The sequence below is a fragment of the Aspergillus versicolor genome (assembly GCF_001890125.1).
Source record: "Aspergillus versicolor CBS 583.65 unplaced genomic scaffold ASPVEscaffold_8, whole genome shotgun sequence".
NCBI lineage: Eukaryota > Fungi > Ascomycota > Eurotiomycetes > Eurotiales > Aspergillaceae > Aspergillus > Aspergillus versicolor.
Genome location: NW_024467531.1, coordinates 1,478,729 through 1,500,837, shown reverse-complemented (window position 1 = coordinate 1,500,837; position 22,109 = coordinate 1,478,729). Strand labels below are relative to the sequence as shown.

At 50.9% G+C, this 22,109-nt stretch overlaps 12 protein-coding genes across 12 annotated transcripts; 6 read left to right on the top strand and 6 right to left on the bottom strand.

Annotated features, from left to right (window-relative positions):
• Positions 1–337: 337 nt before the first annotated feature.
• On the top strand, positions 338–1,564 carry ASPVEDRAFT_137174 (fatty acyl-CoA reductase; the record flags this gene model as incomplete). Its single annotated transcript, XM_040807366.1, has 1 exon — positions 338–1,564. The coding sequence occupies one exon, from the start codon at positions 338–340 to the stop codon at positions 1,562–1,564; it is 1,227 nt and encodes a 408-aa protein (XP_040670953.1).
• A 156-nt stretch (positions 1,565–1,720) lies between these two features.
• On the bottom strand, positions 1,721–3,423 carry ASPVEDRAFT_835108 (Zn(II)2Cys6 transcription factor). Its single transcript, XM_040817408.1, has 2 exons — positions 3,046–3,423; positions 1,721–2,964 (listed from the first exon to the last, which is right to left on the bottom strand). Exons 1-2 carry the CDS (start codon positions 3,112–3,114, stop codon positions 1,822–1,824), a joined length of 1,212 nt encoding a protein of 403 aa, XP_040670952.1. The 5' UTR covers positions 3,115–3,423; the 3' UTR covers positions 1,721–1,821.
• An 838-nt stretch (positions 3,424–4,261) lies between these two features.
• Positions 4,262–5,208, top strand: ASPVEDRAFT_55158 (RTA1 domain-containing protein; the record flags this gene model as incomplete). Its single annotated transcript, XM_040815032.1, has 2 exons — positions 4,262–5,055; positions 5,118–5,208. The coding sequence occupies 2 exons, from the start codon at positions 4,262–4,264 to the stop codon at positions 5,206–5,208; spliced, it is 885 nt and encodes a 294-aa protein (XP_040670951.1).
• A 194-nt stretch (positions 5,209–5,402) lies between these two features.
• ASPVEDRAFT_153455 (putative ubiquitin conjugating enzyme) lies at positions 5,403–6,502 on the bottom strand (the record flags this gene model as incomplete). Its single annotated transcript, XM_040808351.1, has 3 exons — positions 5,403–6,083; positions 6,157–6,249; positions 6,346–6,502. 3 exons carry the CDS (start codon positions 6,500–6,502, stop codon positions 5,827–5,829), a joined length of 507 nt encoding a protein of 168 aa, XP_040670950.1. The 3' UTR covers positions 5,403–5,826.
• A 471-nt stretch (positions 6,503–6,973) lies between these two features.
• ASPVEDRAFT_44715 (uncharacterized protein) lies at positions 6,974–8,554 on the bottom strand. The gene is made up of 2 exons (XM_040813116.1): positions 8,115–8,554; positions 6,974–8,046 (listed from the first exon to the last, which is right to left on the bottom strand). Exons 1-2 carry the CDS (start codon positions 8,253–8,255, stop codon positions 7,138–7,140), a joined length of 1,050 nt encoding a protein of 349 aa, XP_040670949.1. The 5' UTR covers positions 8,256–8,554; the 3' UTR covers positions 6,974–7,137.
• A 41-nt stretch (positions 8,555–8,595) lies between these two features.
• On the bottom strand, positions 8,596–10,852 carry ASPVEDRAFT_44710 (uncharacterized protein). Its single transcript, XM_040813115.1, has 8 exons — positions 10,490–10,852; positions 10,261–10,431; positions 10,184–10,202; positions 10,000–10,129; positions 9,921–9,947; positions 9,710–9,868; positions 9,157–9,654; positions 8,596–9,102 (listed from the first exon to the last, which is right to left on the bottom strand). The coding sequence occupies exons 1-8, from the start codon at positions 10,624–10,626 to the stop codon at positions 8,786–8,788; spliced, it is 1,458 nt and encodes a 485-aa protein (XP_040670948.1). The 5' UTR covers positions 10,627–10,852; the 3' UTR covers positions 8,596–8,785.
• Positions 10,853–11,870: 1,018 nt separating this feature from the next.
• Positions 11,871–13,074, bottom strand: ASPVEDRAFT_64348 (TNT domain-containing protein; the record flags this gene model as incomplete). Its single annotated transcript, XM_040815723.1, has 3 exons — positions 13,023–13,074; positions 12,569–12,959; positions 11,871–12,494 (listed from the first exon to the last, which is right to left on the bottom strand). The coding sequence occupies exons 2-3, from the start codon at positions 12,638–12,640 to the stop codon at positions 11,871–11,873; spliced, it is 696 nt and encodes a 231-aa protein (XP_040670947.1). The 5' UTR covers positions 12,641–12,959; positions 13,023–13,074.
• A 1,554-nt stretch (positions 13,075–14,628) lies between these two features.
• Positions 14,629–15,572, top strand: ASPVEDRAFT_136889 (zinc-binding alcohol dehydrogenase family protein; the record flags this gene model as incomplete). Its single annotated transcript, XM_040807336.1, has 2 exons — positions 14,629–14,842; positions 14,893–15,572. Coding segments are annotated over 2 exons (894 nt in total), but the record flags the coding sequence as incomplete, so codon positions are not given.
• A 496-nt stretch (positions 15,573–16,068) lies between these two features.
• ASPVEDRAFT_64346 (NAD(P)-dependent alcohol dehydrogenase) lies at positions 16,069–17,324 on the top strand. The gene is made up of 2 exons (XM_040815722.1): positions 16,069–16,274; positions 16,360–17,324. Exons 1-2 carry the CDS (start codon positions 16,101–16,103, stop codon positions 17,260–17,262), a joined length of 1,077 nt encoding a protein of 358 aa, XP_040670945.1. The 5' UTR covers positions 16,069–16,100; the 3' UTR covers positions 17,263–17,324.
• A 58-nt stretch (positions 17,325–17,382) lies between these two features.
• On the top strand, positions 17,383–18,764 carry ASPVEDRAFT_834942 (SRR1 family protein). The gene is made up of 3 exons (XM_040817403.1): positions 17,383–17,689; positions 17,736–18,371; positions 18,417–18,764. The coding sequence occupies exons 1-3, from the start codon at positions 17,424–17,426 to the stop codon at positions 18,571–18,573; spliced, it is 1,059 nt and encodes a 352-aa protein (XP_040670944.1). The 5' UTR covers positions 17,383–17,423; the 3' UTR covers positions 18,574–18,764.
• Positions 18,576–19,447, bottom strand: ASPVEDRAFT_86546 (MDR family NADP-dependent oxidoreductase; the record flags this gene model as incomplete). The annotated part of the gene is made up of 2 exons (XM_040817867.1): positions 18,576–19,003; positions 19,063–19,447. 2 exons carry the CDS (start codon positions 19,445–19,447, stop codon positions 18,576–18,578), a joined length of 813 nt encoding a protein of 270 aa, XP_040670943.1.
• A 1,459-nt stretch (positions 19,448–20,906) lies between these two features.
• ASPVEDRAFT_31584 (S1 family serine peptidase) lies at positions 20,907–21,683 on the top strand (the record flags this gene model as incomplete). Its single annotated transcript, XM_040810504.1, has 1 exon — positions 20,907–21,683. One exon carries the CDS (start codon positions 20,907–20,909, stop codon positions 21,681–21,683), a length of 777 nt encoding a protein of 258 aa, XP_040670942.1.
• Between the last annotated feature and the right edge of the window lie 426 nt (positions 21,684–22,109).

Genomic DNA, 22,109 nt, shown 5'->3' with positions numbered 1-22,109 from the left:
CCCTTGAAGAAAGGGCGCCTATCACCGGTATATAAGATGCATAGATGCGTGTATAATCAGGGTAATCAGTGAGATGCTCTAGATGGGATATAATATAGGCCTACACTAGCTGAGCATGCGACCAAACGGGGTATCGAGTAGACCGACTTCATGAGTTGGATAAATGAGGTCGTACAACAAGACTGAACCTCGGCGGCACATGGGTTGCCTATGAATTCTATATACAGGGAGCGTGTTGTTGGTTGCCGTCGCTCGCCAGCAATTTTTTGTTCTCCATATTGGTGGCTGCGGTTAGGATCGCTGTTGCGCTTGATTCTATATACAAATGGCTCTTCCGATGGCTTCGCAAGAGAATGAGGTCAGGAAGAAAGGCTACGCAACGTTCTTTGAAGGCCACACCGTGTTCCTAACTGGGAGCACAGGGTCCCTAGGAGGATGTCTGCTGTTTAAGCTGACGTTGCAGCTGCCGACACGGAAGATCTTTGTTCTTGTGCGAAAGTCATCGGAGCTGGCGGTGAAGAAGTGGAGGAAGAACATGCCTGCCCAGACTCAGGCATTGCTTGCCTCTGGGAAAATTCATTTTGTTATCGGTGACATAACGAAGCCAGACCTGGGGGTGGATATTCCGAGCCTCAAACCATTGCGAGACGAGGTGACCCTTGTTATCCATACCGCAGCCAAAATCTCCCTCGACTCCAATATCATGGATGCTCTCGAAAACAACTGTTTCCCATCTCTAGAGCTGGCGCGGCTTGCTTCGTCGTTCAAGAGGCTCAAGCTTTTTGTCCAGTTGTCCACAGCGTACGCCAATAGTTTCCTTGCAGATGGATATGTTGGAGAGCGCATATATTCGCATTCTGACATAGACTGTGATGATGAGATCGCATCCATACAATCCTCAGGCCAGTCCGCTCATACATCTCGGTTCTCAGCCACGTATACTTATTCTAAGCACCTCATGGAGCGCTTGATGTTGAAACACTATCCAACGCTTCCTCTTCTTTTCGTCCGCCCGACCATTTTCGCACCCGCTCTCCGTCATCCATACCCACTATATGGTCCTGATGGCTCGCATCCTCTTAACAACTTCGCCGACCTTTTTCTTTCAGACCGGCGAGGAAAGCAGACGTGGCATGCGGCTGAGGGATACGAAAGTGGTGCGAATATTTTGGACGAGATCCCCGTCGACTTTGTTGCCAACGCTTGTCTACTACACGCAGCAGCAAAGACACGTGGAATTGTACAGGTTGGATCGCAGTTGTACGTGCAGCGAACGTTTGATGATTTCTTGAATATCGTGCGAGATCATGTTCCAGCGGAGATCCGAGAGCAGTTGCCAGAGGTCACATTCGTGCAAGACAGAAGTATCCCGCAAGTATTTCTTGCAGAATTGGTGAAGGTTGCAAGCCGGAACTGGATTTTTGACTGCGGAAGATCGTTCTGGCTGAAGCAAATGGGTGGTCCTTTAAGTTTGGCAGCGTGTGAATATGACGCGAATCGTTTGAATACCGCGCGGATCGAAGACATCTTCAAGAAAAACATGACAAAGATGGCAAAACTTTAGTAGCCGTTATACTTATAAGTAAATATGGCTTTCATCCTTGTTGGTTAGCTGCTGCGCTTTGGTGGTTCTCACTCTACTTAGCACATAATCAGTACTGCACTTAAATGAATCACATCTATCCATATACATACCCGAGGAAGATAGAAGCCGAAGTTTCCATACCTGAGCGGCGAGCAGCATGTATTCCAATACGGCAGTGCAGAACACCTCGCTCTCAAGCACAGTGTGTATCCTGGTCTGCTGTGGTGCTGGCTTACTCAATGTGGCGTTTTCATGCCACTGCCATTGGAATGGGCCAAAGGGCCCTGAAGGCCAATTCGTTGCTTCGGCCACAATATTATGTCTTCCCAATCTGGTCGGCAAGGTTTTAGTTGAGCCAATAACTCCAGTACGAGGGATGAGCCTGAATTGTGGGCCCACCATAGTCTACCATGAAGTTCATGAAGGAGTACGCCCCAGTACATAAGAATGAGCAAAGCAAGTGGATCGCGACACCTCAATGCGGAGATAAATTCTTTATCCGCCGTAGCAAGCCAGGCAAGTATGGACGCAATATCCCTGGAGTTGGCATACCTTGTGAAACACTGGGTGAGGAGTCTTATCGCTTCTCGGAACATCTCACGCTGGTCTGCATTAGCTATGTGATCGGTCAAATAGGACAGATTCCTCAATGCTGCGTTAGTTTCAAGATCTAGGCCCATATCAGACCGATCCCAGAAGTCGCCTCCTCCTGTAAAGGGCTTCATCTTCAACCATCCACGACAAATTTTGAGGATCTTGCTTACGCCCTGAAGTAGTTCAGTAGCAAGAACTATCTTCTCGCACGCACCGTTGCTCTCATCTTTCTCAGTAGTCAGCTGCGGAAGGGCTATGCTAATGATCGTAGTCACGATCGAGTGAGCAAAAACTGCATCGCAATTATCCGGAGTTATTTTGTCTATGGCGTGGCGGAAGGGCGTGAGCGTCTGGTTGTGGTATTCGAGAGCCGTATTGATATACGTTAGTGCTGCCGAGGGATCCATTGAGGATGCTATATGCAAAGAGGCAGTCGCTAAGATGCCTTTCATCAAAAATTCATGATGGAGGGCCTTTTGTGGAACCGCAATCTGCCAGGTGTAAAAGTCGGCTGAAGAGTTACAGAAGCTCTGAAAGGTTTCGGTGGAAAACTTGTGCATCAACTCTAACTTGCGCAACTCCGCGGCGTTTGAGCAATCTCCGGGCGAGGCGCTTGGAGCTTGCCGATATGTATCGGCTACAAATAGAGTGGGATTATAGCCATATCCTGGGGGCGGGCTTATGGATGTACTGATAGATAGGTTGCGAGATACCGGAGGGTTCGCGTAGGAGCATTCTAGCTCTCTGGACGCGCAATTGGAGCATGGCGGTCCCTGTTCATCACACTAGAGCTGTTAGGTAATGGGAGCAAAGGCTATGCTATATGGATAGCGAGATACTTAGAGCAGAAGGAGATCCCATCTTACCTTGACGCGTCGCTTTTTGCACTGGCCGCAACCGTTGCGGGATTTTGTATGTGATCTCCGGGGTGGCATATCGGAAATACATGTACCGTATCCGCATCCCAAGAAGCACCTGACAAGTACAACCACAGTTCCCGGCAGCCGGCTGATTGATGCAAGAATGCTTTGGGGGAACTTGAAGCTGACGGAGACAACAACCGAAACTCTACGTGGGTCCACGTGCCTATCTCTTATCTGCACGTGGTCTGAATCCCAGGCGCGCAGGGACTTCGGAACGTCGGGAGACCCACCATCCTCTACAGGAAACCAGGCAGGCTTCCTCCGGATCGCTGCGGTCAATGATATTTATTTTTGAATCATCTTTCATTAGCAACATCATTATTCAACGACCCTGGTTGGAAGTAATGCGGAAACTGAGCTATACATGATCTAGCTAATGGGCCCGACTCATAACCGAATGCCGACCGACAACTCTATTTCAGCATCGACGGCCGTGATTCATGAAAATCGATGACTCTTTCGGAGAAAACAATGGCGGAGAAAGCCGCCGTTAACAAGGCCGAATGCCGATTGGATGCTGCCTGCTCAATATGTTTCTCTTTGAAGAACCGATGAAAGATGGGAAAGGATGACGAATCAAATATGAACCCGAAGATGCCCTGGACATGAGGTGAACATTTAACGTGGTCAATGGCTGACTGTGCTAAGCGAAGGCTGCAAAGTATCCAACAGGAAGCATGGCCAAGAAGACTGGGCGGTCTTCCCCTTTCCCGTTGGCCGGCCGCGCTTTTTGGGGCCGGGGATAAGAATCTGATATTGGATCAGTGGGGCATTTGCGAGAGCGAGAACGAAAGCGAGAGCGAACACGACAGATATGGCCAATCACGTATATCATTCGGAAGATTTTGTATGGATTCTAACCGATGCGGATCCACCAAAGGATGGCAGCGCCTCAATCGCGAAATCGCGATGAACGGGGGGTGAAAGGACCCTACCTTCATTTAATAACTACCAGGCTGACCTTAGTAATTCCTGGCCTGAAATCTGCAAACTGTCTACGGTGCAGCTCCCGACATCAAGATACTCTTTTTTGTTCCTCTGATGCCGGCGTCAGCGCTTTAATTTGTCCTTCGTTCTCTCTCTTGCGCGCTTTTCCTTTTCTTATTTGAACCAGTCGACTTCCTCCCGTCGTACTATATCGACCGATCGCTTGCCCTCCATGGCCAACAACGGCACAGTAATCCCTCCGCCCACCTACGACACCTGTTTCGAACCTGGTCCGTTCTGTCCTGTCGAGGCGACTACATACGGATATTATCCCAACTTCGGCGGAAATGTCTTTTTCGCGGTCTGGTTTGGTCTTCTCGGCGTCCTTCAACTTGGAATTGGTGTTTACTACCGATCATGGACGATGATGGTTGCCCTGGCTGTTGGCGGGCTTATGGAACTAGCAGGCTACATAGGGCGGGTACTAATGAGCAATAACCCTTGGAACTCAGACGCATTCAAGCTCCAGATCGTCTGCCTCATTCTCGCCCCGACTTTTGTCGCCGCCGGTGTCTACCTTACCCTGAAACACATCATCCTCGCACTCGGACCTGAACATTCGCGCCTGAATCCCAGGCTGTTCACCTGGATTTTCATCAGTTGCGACGTCGGATCGCTTGTCCTGCAAGCAGTTGGTGGCGGTGTCGCCGCAGCTGCAGGGAACGACCAGAAACTGCTGGAGGTTGGCGACGACATTATCATCGCCGGCATTGCGTTTCAAGTCGCCACGATGGCCGTATGCGGACTTCTCGCCGCCGAGTTCTTCTGGCGGATCAAGCGCAGCGGCAGTGGAGCTTTCAGCGAGAAATCCGTCGGCCGGAGAAGCATCCACCTTATCCTCTTCGCGGAGATTTTCGCCTACACCACCGTGTTGATTCGGTGTATCTATCGACTACCTGAAATGGCTGGCGGCTGGGGTAACCCGCTGATGCAAAAGGAAGACGAGTTCTTGGTGCTCGACGGAATGTAAGTTTGTCCCAAGATGAAACTGTCACGGCTGGTCAAAGTAGACGCTAATCCGCCTGCAGGATGATTGCTATCGCTATCTTGTTACTTACTGTCTTCCACCCGGGCTTCTTCCTTCCCACGTTGAGGAAGGGGGTCAAGGCTCAACCATGAGTACTTATCATGACAAAATAATTAGAAGTACATTACGCATACCTATTTATGTTAGACTTGCATGAAAGCATACCGTTTCTGTGGAACATGCACTCCGCGCCGATGGGCTTGGTGCGTGTCTTGACCTCCTCCAAGACCCCATGCATGTTGCACCAATCCCGCAGTCCGCATTTCCTCAACTAATTAACTGATAGACGATCCATAATTGAATATATTCTTCATTGACCATTAACCCAGAACTCGATGCTAAATATATACCTAGGCAAGCTGTGCTAAGATGATATGCAGCGCAAAACGAAGAACAAGAAATAAAACCATTCCACCATGATATGATGCCCAAAAGGACCAACCAAGGACGTATGATAATTCCAAAAGAGGCCAAAACAACCCGATAGGTAAAGGACCGGGTTGACTTGAATCGTCTATACTGAAAGTGGAGTCCAGGAACGGTGAAGGAGAAACAAGTAGGTAAGTAAATAAAAAGGGCCATCAACTCGAAGAACTCCCAACACCTGTGCGTTGTATGACCCCAGAAAAACAGATCGAGATTCCGGATAGAGAGAAGAAACAAAGAAAAAAAGGTGGACGTATTTAAGGCGACATTAATCCGTAGAAAAGTTACTCCTCCCCAAGGCTCTCGCGGACGCACTTGCGGACACGCTTCTTGAACTCCTTGGGGTCGTCTCTCCACAGACGGGCAGCCTCGACGTTGGCAGCACTCTCGTCGTTCGGGCTAGAGAGCATTGAAATGACGGACAGGAGGATAGTCTCGGGCGTTTGGACGGGTGACCAGCGCTCTGCGGCAGATTCGTAGCCGTATTTGTCTTCCTCGGGAGGGTGGAGGATTGAGATGCAGACTTCGCCATTGGGGTAGACTAGGAAGTGCATCGTAAGTATTTGAATGGATTCTGTAGATCGGAACCTAGGGTACATAGGAGGAAGACGCACTGTTAGGGTGGAATAGAGGTGGCTCGAACTTCATTTTCGGTGGCATGTGAGGATACTCAGAGGGGAAGGAGAGCCGAGCACGAAAAAAACCGCCTTATAAAGAGGAAATAGTTAGTAAACGTCGAGATCGATCGATAGGCTTGTAGAGACCAGGGCACTAGGGGAGGGCACATGAGAGACTGAACTCACCGCCATAGAGCTTGACATCGTCAGAGATCATGAGCATGACCTCCCACTCAAACACATTGCTATCCACGAGACCGCAACTAATCCCTGGTAGATCCTTATCCGATTGCATGTATTGAAGCTGGCGAGACAGCATGCGGCCAGCTGGTGTGGTGGCCATGGTGGGGGCGGGGTGGTGTGGGACGGATGGAAGAGAGGAAGAGCAATGACGAGAGTGAGAGGAATATAGTTGACGCAGAGCAAGAAGCAGAGCGACAGGAAGTGATGAAGAGTAAGGACGGCACGATAATGGAGAAAGAAAGCCCGGAATAGCCTCCAGCAGACCAGGAGAGGGTCACGGAGAGGCTGTCAGTTGATGGTGAAATAATCACAGAGAAAGGCGGTGTGGTGCAGCAGGCACTCTGGTTGGCGGAGGGCAGCGGGGTTCTCCCAGTCTCCCCTCATCGGCGCGCAGTACAGTCAGCACTGTGGACTGAGCCGAGCGCTGCCCTTCTGATTGTCTTCCCTGTTCCCGCCCCAAGGGTCCCTGGCCATGACCCTGCTCTAGGGACACAGGGCTAATTCTGGCATGGTTTTTAATCTTCTGCAAGTTTATCCTTCGCTAGGAAAAGTAACATATTATTTGGTTATGCGTTCAACTGAGATTCTCATTCTTGTTATATAAGATAATTAAAGCATGCAGATACTTGACAGATGTACACTGGGTAAAGGTATGGTGCTTGCAGTCAACCTCAAAACTGACATCCAACACTGTCGTGCCAATGGCTCAAATTCGGGGACAGACTCGTTCGTAGTCTAGGACTTGTCGCTGCCCTCCTTTCGAATGTGAACAACAGACTGGGCAACGATCAAGACCGAGAACAGGAGGATAGCGGCGGCTTGCATAAGCCAGGCCTTCACAGTGGCCTTGATGTAACGCCTCCAGCCATCACGGTCAAAGGTGTTCCATGCGTCAGCGATGCTCAGTACGCCACCACCAGTGATAGCCGGAGCGACCTTTCCGCCGAAGCTGCGGTCAAACGGAACGATAGACTCATCGTCTTCGGGCAGGGTAGAGGCTGCCACACGAGTGAAAATAACCTCAGCAGGAACCGAGACGAGGAAACCAACTAAGGAAGCGACAGCGTATATTATAAAGTCTGACTGGCGAACACCCTTGGTGAAGTCAACGGATGTGTCATTCGGGGTTCCGGCGATTAGGTGGCCGACGAAGATAATAGTAGCAGCAACAACAGAACTGCCAACGTACATCAAAGCGAACGCAGGGAAGACTTTGGGCAGAGAGCGGAAGCTTGGAATGCGTCTGTAAAAGCGCTTGGAAGAGGGCTCAGATATCACGATGTGCACCCATGCGACTTGGATATTGGCTACCACAACAGCGGTGATAAGCTTAACAACAAGTAGCCAAGCGATCGAATTCTGCACCCGGCTGGAAGCGACTATTTCAACGAAGCCGCCAAGCATAGCCATGCTGAACCCACGGAAAATAGCGAGACGGCCACCGCGAGCGCGAAGATGGCGGACAGTTGTGCGCAGCTTGCTGGTGATGGGCTTAGCGGCGGGTGCTTCGACGCCCATGTCTTGGACGGCTGGGTCTCCAGGCTGCTTGTTGGCAGGGTCGTCATTGACGCGGAGAAGCAAATCCGAGTCAGAGTCCTCGACGATAGCGAGAGTTGGAACTAGTGTCCCATAGGTGTAATTGATCTGTATGACAACTGATCAGCCAACCAGCCGGGCTGGTTTAAGCAATAGGGCAGGGGGTCATAACTTACAACGAAGATAGCGAAAGCAAATACTACAACCGAAAGGATAAAGAGCACAATGCCCCAGGGGGAGTCTGGCAACGATGGCTCGATGACGCCGCTCTGGACGAAGGCCTCATCAGCCCGGCGCACCAGATGTGAGATCGCCATGATGAAGAACTTAGCAGCTGGTTCACCCCCGAACAAGGATGAGATGGAATCTGATGAGAAAACGCAAAGGAAAGACAGGAGTTGGATGAAAAGGAAGAAACAAGAGGCACAAGCAATGTTCTTAACTGAGGATCCGTGGGGGCGAGTTATGGGAAATGGCCAGTGAACCCAGGCAGAAGCCCCCGGAGGCTGAGCAGCCTAGGCTATCCCCAGACCAGGTAGCGCGGCGCTTACACCAGCCAATGGCAGCACGCCGTAGTGTTGGTGTTTCAAGAGGCTGATTTCGACGGAGCACACCGGCTCGCCCAGTCTCCGGCCAGGTTATAATTGATATTCAATAAACCGGAAGTATAGGATAAATTGTTATATTAATCTTGTCTTGGATCCATGTTTATCGAAGAGTTGGTTCCTGGCGGCACAGCAACTGGCCCAAGTGACGCAATGTCCCAAAATGGATAGGCGCCTTGGCACCGTCTCAGAGAACAAAGAGCAGTGGACCACAATCCATTGGGTCTGCTCTCTCAAACAACCTATAGGGTGTAGTACCAGTTATCCATCCCTTCCATCTGCTCTCCTGTCTCTCGCGCCCTCTTGTTCTTCTTCCAGAAATACATGTCCATCATTGCCGTCATCACGACGCTGACCATCGTTACTCCAAACGTCACCCAGATCCCCGTCGTGTAGTATGGACTCTCATCCGACTTGAAAGTCACGCTCGCAATGATCCCACCAACCCCTCCGCCAATTAAACAAGTCGCGGATGCCACAGCGCGTTTTGAGTGTGAGGTGATGTTGTTTGCCTGGTACGCAAGTACCCCTGGGATGCAGAACTGCAGGAATCCCACGCCTGATGAGGTTTGGTTAGTAGGAAACCGGAGCAACTTCGGCTACGCCAACTTACCCAGGAAAACCCCAAAATATCGCGCCGCGTTTGATTTGGCATACGCTGTGACCAGCATACCAGCCGCTGTAAGCACTTGATGTACAGCAATCACAGGGCCTCGGATCTGATATCGATCCGTCAGCCAGCCCGAGATGTAGGTGACGGCGGCCGCAAGGATATACGGTGGGGCACTGAGAAGCTGGCTCTCCGTCCCTGTGAATCCCATTCCAGTTAGGATAATTGTCTTGAAGTAGCTGTATGCATATCCAGGGAGCGTTGACGCCATAAGGTTAAACGCCCAGAAATAGAGCTTCCAGTCCTTGAGATGGTGCAGTATCTTTGCCGCAGTCAATGGATCCTCTTCTGCATCTCCACGGTCATAGTTGATCCGATCGATAACAAACTGCTTCTCTTCGGGCGACAAGAAGCCGTCTGCTTTGGTTGGAAAATCAATGATAATGAACCATCCAATAGCACACACTCCGACTGTGATTGCGCCCTCGACAATAAAGATCCCTACATGCTCGCGAGTTAGCCGTTGGTCTCAGTTTTGGAAAGTAGCGCCGCATACATCTCCATCCATTGAGACCATGAGTCCCCTTCAACAGGGTCAATGCATAAGCAAAGATGGCCGCAAAGGCGTTCAAAACCACCGACATCAACCAGAATGTCGCCAGTCTTTTGCCAACCTCGAACCGTTTATACCAGCAGGTAATCAAGTAGGTGCACCCTGATCCTGTTAGTCCAGCTGTAACAGATGGGTTTCTATTGGTTTTCTCTACCTGGCATAAATCCAGCCTCCATGGTCCCTATCACCAATTGCATTAGCAGCCAAGAAGTCGCCAGTGATGGGAGTCTTACCAAGGAGAGCTCGACAAACTGTCATTGTTTTCCAGTTATACGTGAACCCCATTCCGATCAGTATCGCCCCGAAACCTATGCCGAGAAAAGCAAGCCAATTAGCCGCCCCGGCTTTGGGGAGAATAAGATTCTAGGGTATCCCAATGAGCTTGGCCGTTTGTGGTAAGGGATACGGCAGACCAACACTAGGAATTTCAAATACGCTATCGTATTCCTGGTTAGAACGTGGGGTTTGTATGCCATAGATCAACGGGGTCTTACATGTATGCCACAAAAAACACCATCACCATAATGGTATACCGTGCACCAATATCAAGCCCAAGGTCTTCCTCCATGCCCGCCACAAAGGCAAGACCGAGGTTGGTACGATCGATCAGGGATATCGAGTACATTATTCCTAGGACGGGTAGAAGGCGCCAGTCAATTCGTCGCCTACAGATCAATGGGATATCAGTGTGAATCTCGTGGAACAGGTCGACGCGCATCGTACATTACTTTCTTCTGATGGGCCTCATCAATGCCAAATACAGGACGCTCATCATTTTTCCCGTCTTCCAGGCGAATTGACTCCAGGTGCTGCACAGGCGAAGGTTTTTCCTCCATGCTGCGGTCGGATGTTTCTGTCATGTTGTGATGTGTGAGTCAGGTATCAGGAGACACTGAATCCCCAAAACAAAGGCATCAAAAGCGGGACTACAAGAACTTATAGCCACGACTCATGCATATATCCTTTGACCGAAGAAGCCTTCTTCATTGAATCATTCTACTTGTCATTTGGGTAAGCTTAACCGAGTTTAACCTAGGACGTTGGCTCATCGTGTCCAAAATATCGCCAGATAGTTGCATAATCCAGTAATCACTGCCAGTCACATCAGAGAACCTGGGGAAATGGATACCCTACCCCGCAATATTGACATGATGCCAAGGGCCAAGAGTGGCGGAGAAAGTCTAGATACTATCTCCACCATTTCCCCAAACTGGAGTCCCACCAGATCTCAGACAAGACCATTGCACGACCTGCCGTTCTCTTCGACAAGGAGACCCTTTCACGTTGATCTTCTATATAGACGCAGGGCAATTATGTCTCTCACGCCTGGATAATTTTCCCATGAGCTGTGATGGCCTCAACGCCAGTCATCATTAGCTGGATGGCATGATGTCTCCATATAGGATGTCTTTACCCTCGTCCTCTTGGCGCAGCGCGGAGAATTCATGAAGTAGCTTGGCATCGTGTCATTCCACCATTCAGCATGAGGAGAAGGGCGCTTATCTCTGCTCATTGCCGGGTTGACTGCCGTTTTCGAAACTGCCGTCCCTTGGCAGGACTTTTGCGGGTTTGATCACCCCCCCATGTGGGCGACGTGGATGTTCACTGCTCAGAATATGTCAAGACTTGAATGTCAAAGCTTATGCCTTGCCTTTCCAGGGAGATAGGCTAATATGGCCAGGGGTTTAAGAGTTAGGACCGTCGAGACATGAGTCTGCCCTCGAGGATGTCTTGTTTCCCCTCGGGTTGACTTTGCCTAGGATATGTACTGTGTCTCACTAGCACGCTGTAATTCCCTTTGGCCCGATGTTACGAGTCAAGAGCCACCATCCATTGCAAAGTGCTCTTAATCAGCCTCCATTGGTTCGAATCCGGCATTGTCGTGGTTTGCTTTACCGCTCCATCCCACTCGAGTTGCGCCGCTTCCCTCTAATCACGCTGCCCTACACAAGGCCTGGGGAGTAAACAGCCGGCTCATTATGGCCCAACCTTCAAATACCTGGGACGACGTTCATTCTTCAAAATTAAGTGCATATTGCGAATTAGCTATATTCTCATGATACATTGTCAAGCCGAACTCAACCTATACAAGTGCCTTTCTTTTCTAATTCGGTCCCTCAGTATACGAATTCGAATACTCTACGCGCTCATCATATTCGCTCGGCTCCAACCTCTTCAAAAACCCACCGTCAATCAACGCCATAACACTCGAGGACGCAACAAACTGTGTCCCCATGCCTGGCTGCTCAAACCACGGCGCAATCGGGCCCAGCCCAACCACAAACTCCTTCGTCACCTGATAAACATGATAATTGAACGGGTACTCCCCGTCATACGTAACCAAGTTACTGGGCGGCAGCGACCTCTCTATATACGGCGCCCCCAAGGGTGCGAGGAATGTGCCGTATTCGGACCCGAAGCGGTCCAGCTTCTGGCCTACAGGCAGGGAGACGTTTCCGATGATGGTGACGTTCTCGTTGTCAACGACGAAGCCGGTGGCGGGCGGGTATATGTATGTCCCATCGGGCTGTGCGGATGTAGCCCATTTCTCGAGGAACTCGGCAGGGCAGAGCGAGCCGAAGCGCGTATATGTCCGCAGTTCGGTCCGGAGGGGGAATTTGGTTGGGTATTTGACTGGGCCGAGCCGGGAGTCGCCGCAGACGTAGGTCTCGTTTGTGGATGTGATGCCCTTGCAGGGCTCTGGGAAGCAGTGTTTAGGGAATAAGGACTGGTTTCAAGGGCGAGTTAGTCAGTCTGGTTGGGCTGTGTGGGGTGTCAATTGCATAGTGGAGATGGTGTTACCTCGCCCTGATCCTGCGCGAAAACAGTTGGCGCGACGGCGCCGAGTGCCAGCAGGAGTTTGTTGAAATGCATGGTTGGTCCCAGGTAAGTTATGTATGACCAGAGGGCTGAAGGGGAATTCAATACTCAACAGGGAAAAGAACTAACAGCGAGAAGGTTCCTCTTATAACCATGGCCAGCGCATTCTGCAGCTTGGGCACGCTTGTTTTCCTTCGGTCGGCCACTATTGGGAACTAGGAATTCATGCTTTGTACAGCATGCAGGGTGGGTCTCCCTCAAGCCCCTGGCGCGTCGATGAAGGATGTGGCCGCCACTAGCTGAGGGATTGGCGGGCTCCTCATTCCAATTTCCGGGGTTGCTTTGGCCGTGCAAGGGTCGGCTCGCGAGACAGCTACCTTGCTTCCTGAGAATTATGGATGAAAAATGTGGAACGAGGGAGAAAAGGAGTACCGACAGCGAGAATGGCAGCGGGCCCGAGCTCCGATCCCGATGAACTGGGAATCTCACGGATCATCACTCATCACGACGCTAATCGAAAAGACACGGAGATGTTGGCGATGCAAATCTCACCCGCCAATCTCCTCCTCCAATTGCAGCAGGATCGATGGCCGATTTATCAAAGTTCTCTGCATGCAGGACTTGGCGGGCTGTTATTGGACAGGCCAGCCGAAGAATTTCAAAACAGTCACGATCGAGCAATGCATCCCTCAGCTGAAGGGCCAGCCCAGTCTCATCGCGAGGGGCTCAATTATTACCAAGCGCTTGGTCGGATTGCTGCGCAGCCATGTGCATAAATGCTTGAGGCGGACGGTGCACGAGCCCTCAAGACCCCATTGAGAATGCACACCCACAGAGTATCTTTCCCAGTTCAGGGCAGCCACGGCTTTACTCGAAACCCGTCATTAGACCTTTTTGGCTTTTTCGACATCCAGGACCTTGCATATAGTTCCCGATGTCGACGGGGCCAATTGGAAGCATTCTGAGGCAAGCTTTCCAACCGTTCGGGGGTTCGCGCAGAATGAACCAGCTGGAGACCAGTCGCTCGTCCTAAATAGATCGTGTCGCATTCAGCTTGGCTTAACAGATTAATTGAGGCTGCTAGTAGTTTGGTTGCAGGGTTATCTACTTGACCATCCATGCTTGCTTTTGTTAGATCGAAAACAACTGGTAGAGCCTTGGTCACTTTAAAGTTAGCCAAGTTGCCGATTCAATACTTTATAAGCATATCAGCGCTTTTTGTTTCTCACTGTAATGTCCGCAGATAGCCTAAGGAAGCAATACTGTAACTAATGGATGAGATTAACTAACGCTGTGCAGATTGGTTGAATTGTCAGCGTTGATTACCCGGTAGAAGTTGAGCAGGGTAATCAGATCACTGCTTAGTCTGCTTTAGATGTAGCAGCTTATATTCTCCACAAATTGCTTAGGTCTCTGCGTAAGGGATATCCTGCAACATAAGGCTGGATCCACAACTACTCTTCCTGTGGCCCATACAAATGATTTGGAAGCAGCATAGAGGACACCGCAGTATTGCCACGGATAATGAACCAAGGACCGGGGATAAGCATTATGCATTAGTGCATCAGCTCCACTTGTGGTAGCTTCTTCACAAATCCAACCAATAGAATCGAGCAGTGCAGTCGGGACTCGGCGCGCGGTGAACTGGCCCGAATTACTGCCGAGTTCCGTCCAAATAGGGAAGGAACGATGAGGGCAGTCAGTTAGGGCAATGACGACAGTCGCACCTTCCGTTGTTGGAGATGCTGATTTGTAAGCCCGGTTACCTCGGGACCCCGCTTGCATCATTGTCTGTATCTATCTAGATTGCCGGTATGTCCTCCTTGCAAATTCGCTAATACTATCAGCATCAGCATCCCCAACATGAAGGAAGCCCTGGTGCACAAAGGACCCTCCGTCCAGATCGTCGACACAGCCATCCCTACACCTCGCCCAGAGGAGGTCTTGATTAAGGTTGTTGTCAGTGGAACCAACCCAAAAGACTGGTAGGTTTCCCTTGGTTGGTGCCGCCGATGGCAACTTAGTGCTGATAGACCGGTGCCAGGAAACTCCCAGAATGGTTGGATAGAGCGGGAAACCAGGGTGATGACATTGCCGGTATTGTCGAGGCAGTTGGCGACAAGGTGTATGAGTTTAAGCCGGGCGACCGCGTCGCTGCCTTCCATGAGATGGTGACGCCAGGTGGCAGCTATGCCGAGTACGCTATTGCCTGGCAGCATACTACCGTTCACCTCCCAAAGCACGTTTCCTTCGAGGGTGGGTTCAACTACGTCTGGATCAAAAACCATAGCTAACGACGAGATCAGAGGCGGCAACAATCCCGCTGGCGGCATTGACCTCTGTAGCCGTTCTGTACCATCATCTTGCACTCCCAGAGCCATGGCGTCCGGCAACTTCCTCAATCCCATTGGTGATCTACGGCGGTGCATCAGCAATCGGGGCTTATGCTATTCAGCTTGCTCAGAAGAGCAACATCCATCCTGTCATTGCTGTCGCTGGACGCGGAGCACCTTTCGTTGAAAGTCTTATTGACCGATCCAAGGGCGATACTATTGTGGATTACCGCAAGGGTGATGAAGCTGTGATCTCCGGAATAAAAGATGCGTTGAAGGGCGCTAAGCTGCTTCACACCTATGACTGTGTCAGCGAGGGCTCAAGCTACATCAACTTAGGAAAGATTGTCTCGCCCGGAGGCAAGATTGCTACCGTCCTCCCTGGGAAGGACTACCCGGGAGTGCCGGATAACGTTGAGGTGATCAAGAACTCCGTTGGCTGCGTCCATCAGGACCAAAAGGATTTGGGGTACGTCTACTTCCGATACCTTGCCAAGGGATTACTCGACGGCTGGTTCAAACCGCACCCGCACGAGGTGGTTCCCGGTGGACTTGGGGGTTTAGAGAAGGCTTTGACAAACTTGAAGGAGGGCAAGGCCAGTGCTATCAAGTATGTTGTGCGCATTGGGGAGACCGACGGACTTAGTTCGTGATAACCATTAGATGAGCAATTACTTCCGATTACTGTGAGACATCAATCATCAACAGTAGTACGTGTAGGCTAGTTACATACCAGCAAATATACCTGCTACATTTTTAGATTTTCGTAAGCAGTGGAGGCTCGGACTCGGATAGACTCACGCAAGATAAGCATTTAAGTCTCCGAGACTGCTTACCCTTGGGTCCACTCAGGCACGGTACGTAGCTCTATCCAGCATCTACCGATGCTGCAGAAAAAAATAGACTGCTTACGGGCCCACAACGGACTTAATTCTGGATCCTGGGACGGTGCCGTTGGTCGATCCAAACATTGCGCCGGATTCGATGACATTCTGTGTGGGACCCATCGATACAGATCGGCCCTGATCAAAGATTTGCTTATGCGTGGCAATAACTGGTGCCACTCCGGGATTGTATAAAAGGCCCTAGAAGAGACGGATTGATTCTCTCAAGGTCCTTCTTCAAGACAGTTCTATCCAATCACATATCCTCTACTTTATCCTACTCTATTCTTAATCAGGATGACTACCGATTACAAGTTCGAAGGCTGGCTCGGCCTTGACGCCAGCGCCGCCGATGGCAAGATGCAGTGGAAGGAGTTTGAGCCCAAGCCCTGGGAGGAAACAGACATCGACGTTAAGATCTCGCACTGCGGTATCTGTGGATCAGACCTACACACCCTGCGAAGCGGCTGGGTATGTTATCATTCCCCCAAACACCGAATCCCTTACTCCACATCCCACCCATAATCTTAGTTAGGTAGCTAACCAACATGAATAGGGCCCAACAGACTACCCCTGCTGCGTCGGACACGAAATCGTCGGTACCGCCGTCCGCGTCGGCTCCCAAGTAAAGGACTTCAAAGTTGGCGACCGGGTCGGGTTCGGCGCCCAGAGCGAGTCCTGTCTCGGACGCAAGGGCGACTGCGCCGAATGCGCCGCCTCCAACGAACCCTACTGCGTGAAGCACTTCACCGGCACCTACAACGGCAAATATATGAACGGCGGAAAGTCATACGGTGGATACGCTTTGTACCACCGCGCCCCTGCGCACTTCGCTGTGAAGATCCCCGAGGCTCTGTCCTCAGCCGCTGCGGCGCCGATGCTATGTGGTGGTGTGACCGTCTACTCGCCACTGAAGCACTTCGGGTGTGGACCTGGCAAGCGGGTAGGCATTATTGGTGTTGGTGGACTCGGACACTTTGGTGTCTTGTTTGCGAAGGCGCTCGGGGCAGAGGTTGTAGCTATCTCAAGAAAGGCGGACAAGCGCGAGGATGCGCTGAAGATGGGCGCTGAGCTTTACGTCTCGACGCAGGAGGATACGGAGTGGATGGCGCAGAACAAGCGCTCGTTGGATCTGATTGTCTGCACGGTTTCTTCGTCCAAGATGCCCATCACGGACTACACTTCCCTCCTCAAGGTGGACGGCACGCTCGTCCAGGTTGGTGTCCCTGAGGACGGCGCCCTTACTATCCCTGCTGCGGCGCTGGTTATGAACCGCGTCAAGCTTGCTGGTTCTCTGGTCGGTTCTCCCGAGACTATCCGGGAGATGCTGCAGCTGGCTGCGGACCAGAAGGTGCAGCCCTGGATCCAAGAACGCCCGATGAAGGAGGCGAACCAGGCGATTGTGGATATGCATAACGGTGATGCGCGGTACCGCTATGTGTTGGTTAATGAGAACTAGATATACGGAGTAGATGACGAGACGATATACTTATAGACTTCCAATAGAATTGATTACTGCAGTGGATAAGCATAAAGCACGTGCTGGGCCTTAAATTGACGTCCCGCTTTCTCTTCATTAATTTTCATTCACTTCATTAATCTTGGAATTCCAAATCTATTATGTTGTATTTGAAGTCTGGAGTATGTGAACGGACTGAGGCTGTCGATCCCTCCAAGTCACTCTCTCAACTAGACAGATTGTTCAACGAGGGAAGGCCCTTCTTCTCTAAGGACTCACTCCGGAATATCCAGGAACAGCTACAGCAACCGCTCAAAAAAGGAGACAGAATACGAATCCTCGATCTCTCTGACGTGCCTGTCTTCTTCGAGGTCAAAACGGGCGACTGCCAGGCTCATCTGCGTGCCGGCGACATAGTCTATACAGCGTGAGAACCCCTTTCTCAGGCACAATATCAGGCTTACATGTTTCAGAAACGAGCCAACCATACAATACGTCTCATACCAGTCTCTCAGAAAGCGAATTGAGACCGTCAGTGAAAGCCCTGATTTGGCGTTCTGTAGCCTGCGCATTCAACATACCCTCATCCGCCATAACAATATCACCGGTGAGCCTGCAGATGACTCTAAATTCAAGTCAAAAGATGAAGTCCATCGTCTCTTTTCCGCCGCCCTGGAGATCTGGGAAGAGAGCGGCATATGGGCGGAAATTAAAAGGACACTGTCGTCTACAGCTACTGCAGGAAAGATAACCAAGATCATCGGATTCGGATGTGGGATAATGTCTGCTTCGGATGATGTGCCTCACATATCTTATAATGCCGCTTTTCAACACGCATTGCTCCTGACACTGCAACAGTTTCTGCGGCAGAGTTCGAGCCACGAAATTACTTGCGCTGTCCAAGACCCCGCCTACACAGATAGGGACATATCCGTTCTTTATTCTCATGGAATTGAAATATTGAAAGACCCTGAGGGTTTTATCCAGGCCGATGACTCCTCGCTGGTATTTGCATGCGCGCCGGATGTCCCCGTCAGGCAGATTGTTGCTGACATCGCTCGGCCTGCTGTGCTGATGTGGGATAGGGTTTCATCTAGTGATGATTTGACGTATGGAAGGTGTCTACAACTTTTGTACTCTGCTGATTCATATAGGGCCGACCCGGATTCACCGCGGATAAGGAAGATGATTTGTGATTCTTACGATTGTTTCGATTTCCCCTACGACGAGCATTTCGGGGATATGGCTATCTATGTACGGCGGGACCTGAATTCGCAAGGACAGTTCGCCCAGATTGACACCATCGCATGACATTATTGAAGCGTCGTCACCAGTTTGCCAGTATTAGCTCCCTCGAAAAGTCTCATCCAGACTTTCGGCACATCCTCTAACCCTCCTTTGATTATCGTCTCGCTCTTTTCCTCCAGCTGCACTTTCCCTTCAACAACTGCTTTCGCTATAACCTCGATCGCCTTGTCCGCCTCATTGTAATACTTTAAGACAACAAACCCCTCGAATCGAAGCTTCATGCAGACGACATTCCACCAGTTGCGCAACGGCGGACCATTATCACCATTATAACCAGCGATGAACCCGCAAGCGACAACTCGGCCATGGATATTGAGTATCCCCAGGGCTTCGTCCAAGACTGCACCGCCGACATTATCGAAGTAGACATCGATACGGCCCCTCGTTACATCCTGAAGGTCTTGCACAAATGATGGCGATTTGTAATTGACACCTATTTTATATCAGCACTCAGCAAATAACCACAGATAGAAAGACAGATAAAAGACGCACATCGATCAGCACCCAAAGATTCAACCCACCGACATTTCTCCTCCGTGCCCGCAATCCCAACCACATACTTACAACCAAACACCTTCGCAAGCTGCACAACCATACTCCCTGTCGCCCCCGCGGCCCCAGAAACAAGAACCCCTTCGCCCTCCTTGATTTCCGCGATTTTGACCAACCCAAAATAAGCCGTCAGCCCAGTCAGGCCAAACGCGCCCAGATAATGCGTCTCGTCCAGCCCATTCGGCAGCGGCTTCACAGGGACTATAAAATCCTGCTCACCAAGCACCGCGTACTCAGCCCACCCCATCACCCCCGAGATATGATCTCCGGGCTTGAACGCGGATGATGTCGACTCGACCACTTCGCCGACGCCCAGGGACTTCATGACATCGCCCTCTGTGATTTGTTTAGTTTGTTTAGTGTAGAAGAAAGGCTTAATAACGGTTCCTCATGAATATCTATAAAACGGGCCCTCTTCTAATAGATACTCCTAGGTGATAGATAATTGCTGAAACAAAGAGTTCTCATAAAGAGGGTAGAATCCCATGGGCCATGGCCGGTTCCACAACAGTAGCTGGTTTCTCGGCCTTTAGGGCTCAAACGGCCATTCGACGACTACAGATTCTCTAGGGAATACCAGGGCGTATCTAGAAATGGCCTAACATTATACCGGCGATGTAGACTGGCAATCCTAGTTCTGACCGGGAGCGCACCGCGTAGCCTCACTATCCCACAGCGTCCTGGGCATCCTTGGCATCCTGGACATCCTAGACATCCTGGGCGCAACCGCCAAGCAATAGATGTTATGAACGAAACTCCACTAGACGTGGCACAGGGCGTCACTGCCCTGTTACAATAAATCCCCCTGGAGAACGGGGTGGCTGCATGTGCCCGGCTTGGTTCTAAACTAACCGTGAAGCATGCAATGGCTTACCCTCTTACAATTGATTTTTCGACTACCAGGCGTCTTTCCGAGACATCCCCCTATTTCTCCTTATCTCGGGCATTTCCAGGGGTAGATTCCGGTACAAAGGACTCCAAGGCAACGGACTAGTACCCTGACTCTGTCTCGCTCATCCGTGGAGTCCGCGTCGGTAGTGCAGGCGACGGCCGGCCCGGATGCAGCGGAATATACCGCCTGTATGGCAGCTAGGATGGGTTCAGAATTATGCATTGCTTCTTAGTGTTCAAGTGAGGCGTGCGGGGAAAGCTGATTTGTCTTTATGAAGGATCGGGGATGGGGCTGAACGTGCTAGGTGGGTACATCGCTTGTGGCTGTGATTCCTGGGCATCGGACTAAAGGACAAATCAGACGTGAATATAATAGCACTTGTAGAGGCTCAAGAACATTCTATGATTCTATTAGCAAGGCTCAAGTGACAGAAGGTTGACACGCGGCTCTTGGAGGAGCTGGATGTACATGTACTCTGGTCCCAGTCCCACAGGCTGCGGTAGTACATCGCGTGAACTAACCTTGTTCTGTGCCATGCATGGTATTACCCTATTGCCCTGCCTCGGGCAATTCCATTCCATCAATGGTAGTCCAATTATGCTTCTCACAGAGGAGAACAAAGCGTAGATCGAATCCTGAGATCCCCGTACAGCCACTCTGCTTCGTCACGATGGACGAACCACCTGTAAAAGCTCGATACTCAGTGTTGGAAAGATCCATCCTCAGAACACAGCCCTTGTTATTGATATTGTTGCCTGGCTCTGTATCTGGTCCAAGGACCTCGACGCCAAGGCAATCAGATACTATATAGAGCTGGCCAAACCCCCTACAAGTCCGCTCTTCATCAGCACCAGCTTCTTCATTCTACTCGTTCACACAAGGACAAGTCAAAATGAAACTCTCCAACACCCTCCTCCCACTTCTCACCTCCGTCATTTCCGGCACCTTCGCCGGAGAATTGATCATCGGAGGCAACGACGCCGAGATCGAATCCTACCCCTACCAAATCAGTATCCATATAGACGGCGAACACAACTGCGGCGGCAGCATCGTCAGCAAAACACACATCGTAACAGCAGCCCACTGCTTCGCTCAAGTCCAGAACACCTCACAGCTAGGCGTGCGAGCCGGGTCCACCTACCAAGCACACGGCGGCCAGCTCCTCAACGTATCCAACTTCGCCGTCCACCCGCGCTTCAACGAGTCAACCCTCTCCCACGACGTCGCGGTCATCAAACTATCCGAGCCCCTCGAGCTAGGTCCCGCCGTGGCTCCCATCCGTCTTGCCCCTGCGAACGCCGGCTATCCCGAAACAGGAGCAATCACTAACGTGACTGGCTGGGGGAGGACAGACGTGGACACGTTTTTTGTATCAGATACACTGCAGGAACTCGAGCTCCCTGTGGTTGATCGGGGTGAATGTGCCGAGCGTTGGCTACATTACGAGGGTTCTCATTATAATGTCACCGACACCATGTTCTGCTTAAGTACCTTCAAGGAGGGGGAAACTGCGTGTCATGGAGATAGTGGCGGGCCTGTTGCTATTGATGGCACGCTTGTGGGTATTGTTTCGTGGGGAAACCCTCTCTGCAACAGTGAATATTACCCGGGTGTTTATTCGAGTGTTTCTGTCCTGAGGGGATGGATAGATAGGCAATTGCATGGTTAGGTGGATGTTGTGTACGTGTTCGATATCAGGGCAGTGAAGGGGATGAGTTGAGATAGAACTGCTCCAATTCTCGAATAGACAATAATACAGAGAGTTGAAGTCACGGAATTGTTTATCAAAACATCAAGTAATCGATTACTCCGTGAAAATGCAAGGCGATGCTACCTTGTTAGCCGACGAATATTAACCCTACCACATTTAAGGAACTAGTAAGCTCTGATGACGAGCAGATAGCTACACAGCCACAGAACAACATCTCCTTAACTCACAACCGCCGCTAGCTGCAATCCTCCCACGTCCAGTGCGGCTCTATGCTGTCCACGTAGACCAGGTGGAGTCTCTGGCTTACGCGGGCGATGCTGCATTAGGTCCCCGACGAGAGAAAGACGGTGAAAGTGACACAACTCTTGGATGACACATTTATGA

Bases quoted from the DNA above. Each gene is read 5' to 3' on its own strand.
- ASPVEDRAFT_835108 (XM_040817408.1), bottom strand. From the start codon at position 3,114: ATGCCACCCCGGAGATCACATACAAAATCCCGCAACGGTTGCGGCCAG. The intron at 2,965-3,045 runs GTAAGATGGGAT...TAACAGCTCTAG, and splicing joins GCAAAAAGCGACGCGTCAAG to TGTGATGAACAGGGACCGCC.
- ASPVEDRAFT_44715 (XM_040813116.1), bottom strand. From the start codon at position 8,255: ATGGCGATCTCACATCTGGTGCGCCGGGCTGATGAGGCCTTCGTCCAG. The intron at 8,047-8,114 runs GTAAGTTATGAC...GTTGTCATACAG, and splicing joins TTGCTTTCGCTATCTTCGTT to ATCAATTACACCTATGGGAC.
- ASPVEDRAFT_44710 (XM_040813115.1), bottom strand. From the start codon at position 10,626: ATGACAGAAACATCCGACCGCAGCATGGAGGAAAAACCTTCGCCTGTG. The intron at 9,948-9,999 runs GTAAGACTCCCA...AATTGGTGATAG, and splicing joins AGTTTGTCGAGCTCTCCTTG to GGACCATGGAGGCTGGATTT. The intron at 9,103-9,156 runs GTAAGTTGGCGT...AAACCTCATCAG, and splicing joins ATATTTTGGGGTTTTCCTGG to GCGTGGGATTCCTGCAGTTC.
- ASPVEDRAFT_64346 (XM_040815722.1), top strand. From the start codon at position 16,101: ATGACTACCGATTACAAGTTCGAAGGCTGGCTCGGCCTTGACGCCAGC. The intron at 16,275-16,359 runs GTATGTTATCAT...CAACATGAATAG, and splicing joins ACACCCTGCGAAGCGGCTGG to GGCCCAACAGACTACCCCTG.
- ASPVEDRAFT_834942 (XM_040817403.1), top strand. From the start codon at position 17,424: ATGTTGTATTTGAAGTCTGGAGTATGTGAACGGACTGAGGCTGTCGAT. The intron at 17,690-17,735 runs GTGAGAACCCCT...TACATGTTTCAG, and splicing joins GGCGACATAGTCTATACAGC to AAACGAGCCAACCATACAAT. The intron at 18,372-18,416 runs GTATGGAAGGTG...TGATTCATATAG, and splicing joins TCATCTAGTGATGATTTGAC to GGCCGACCCGGATTCACCGC.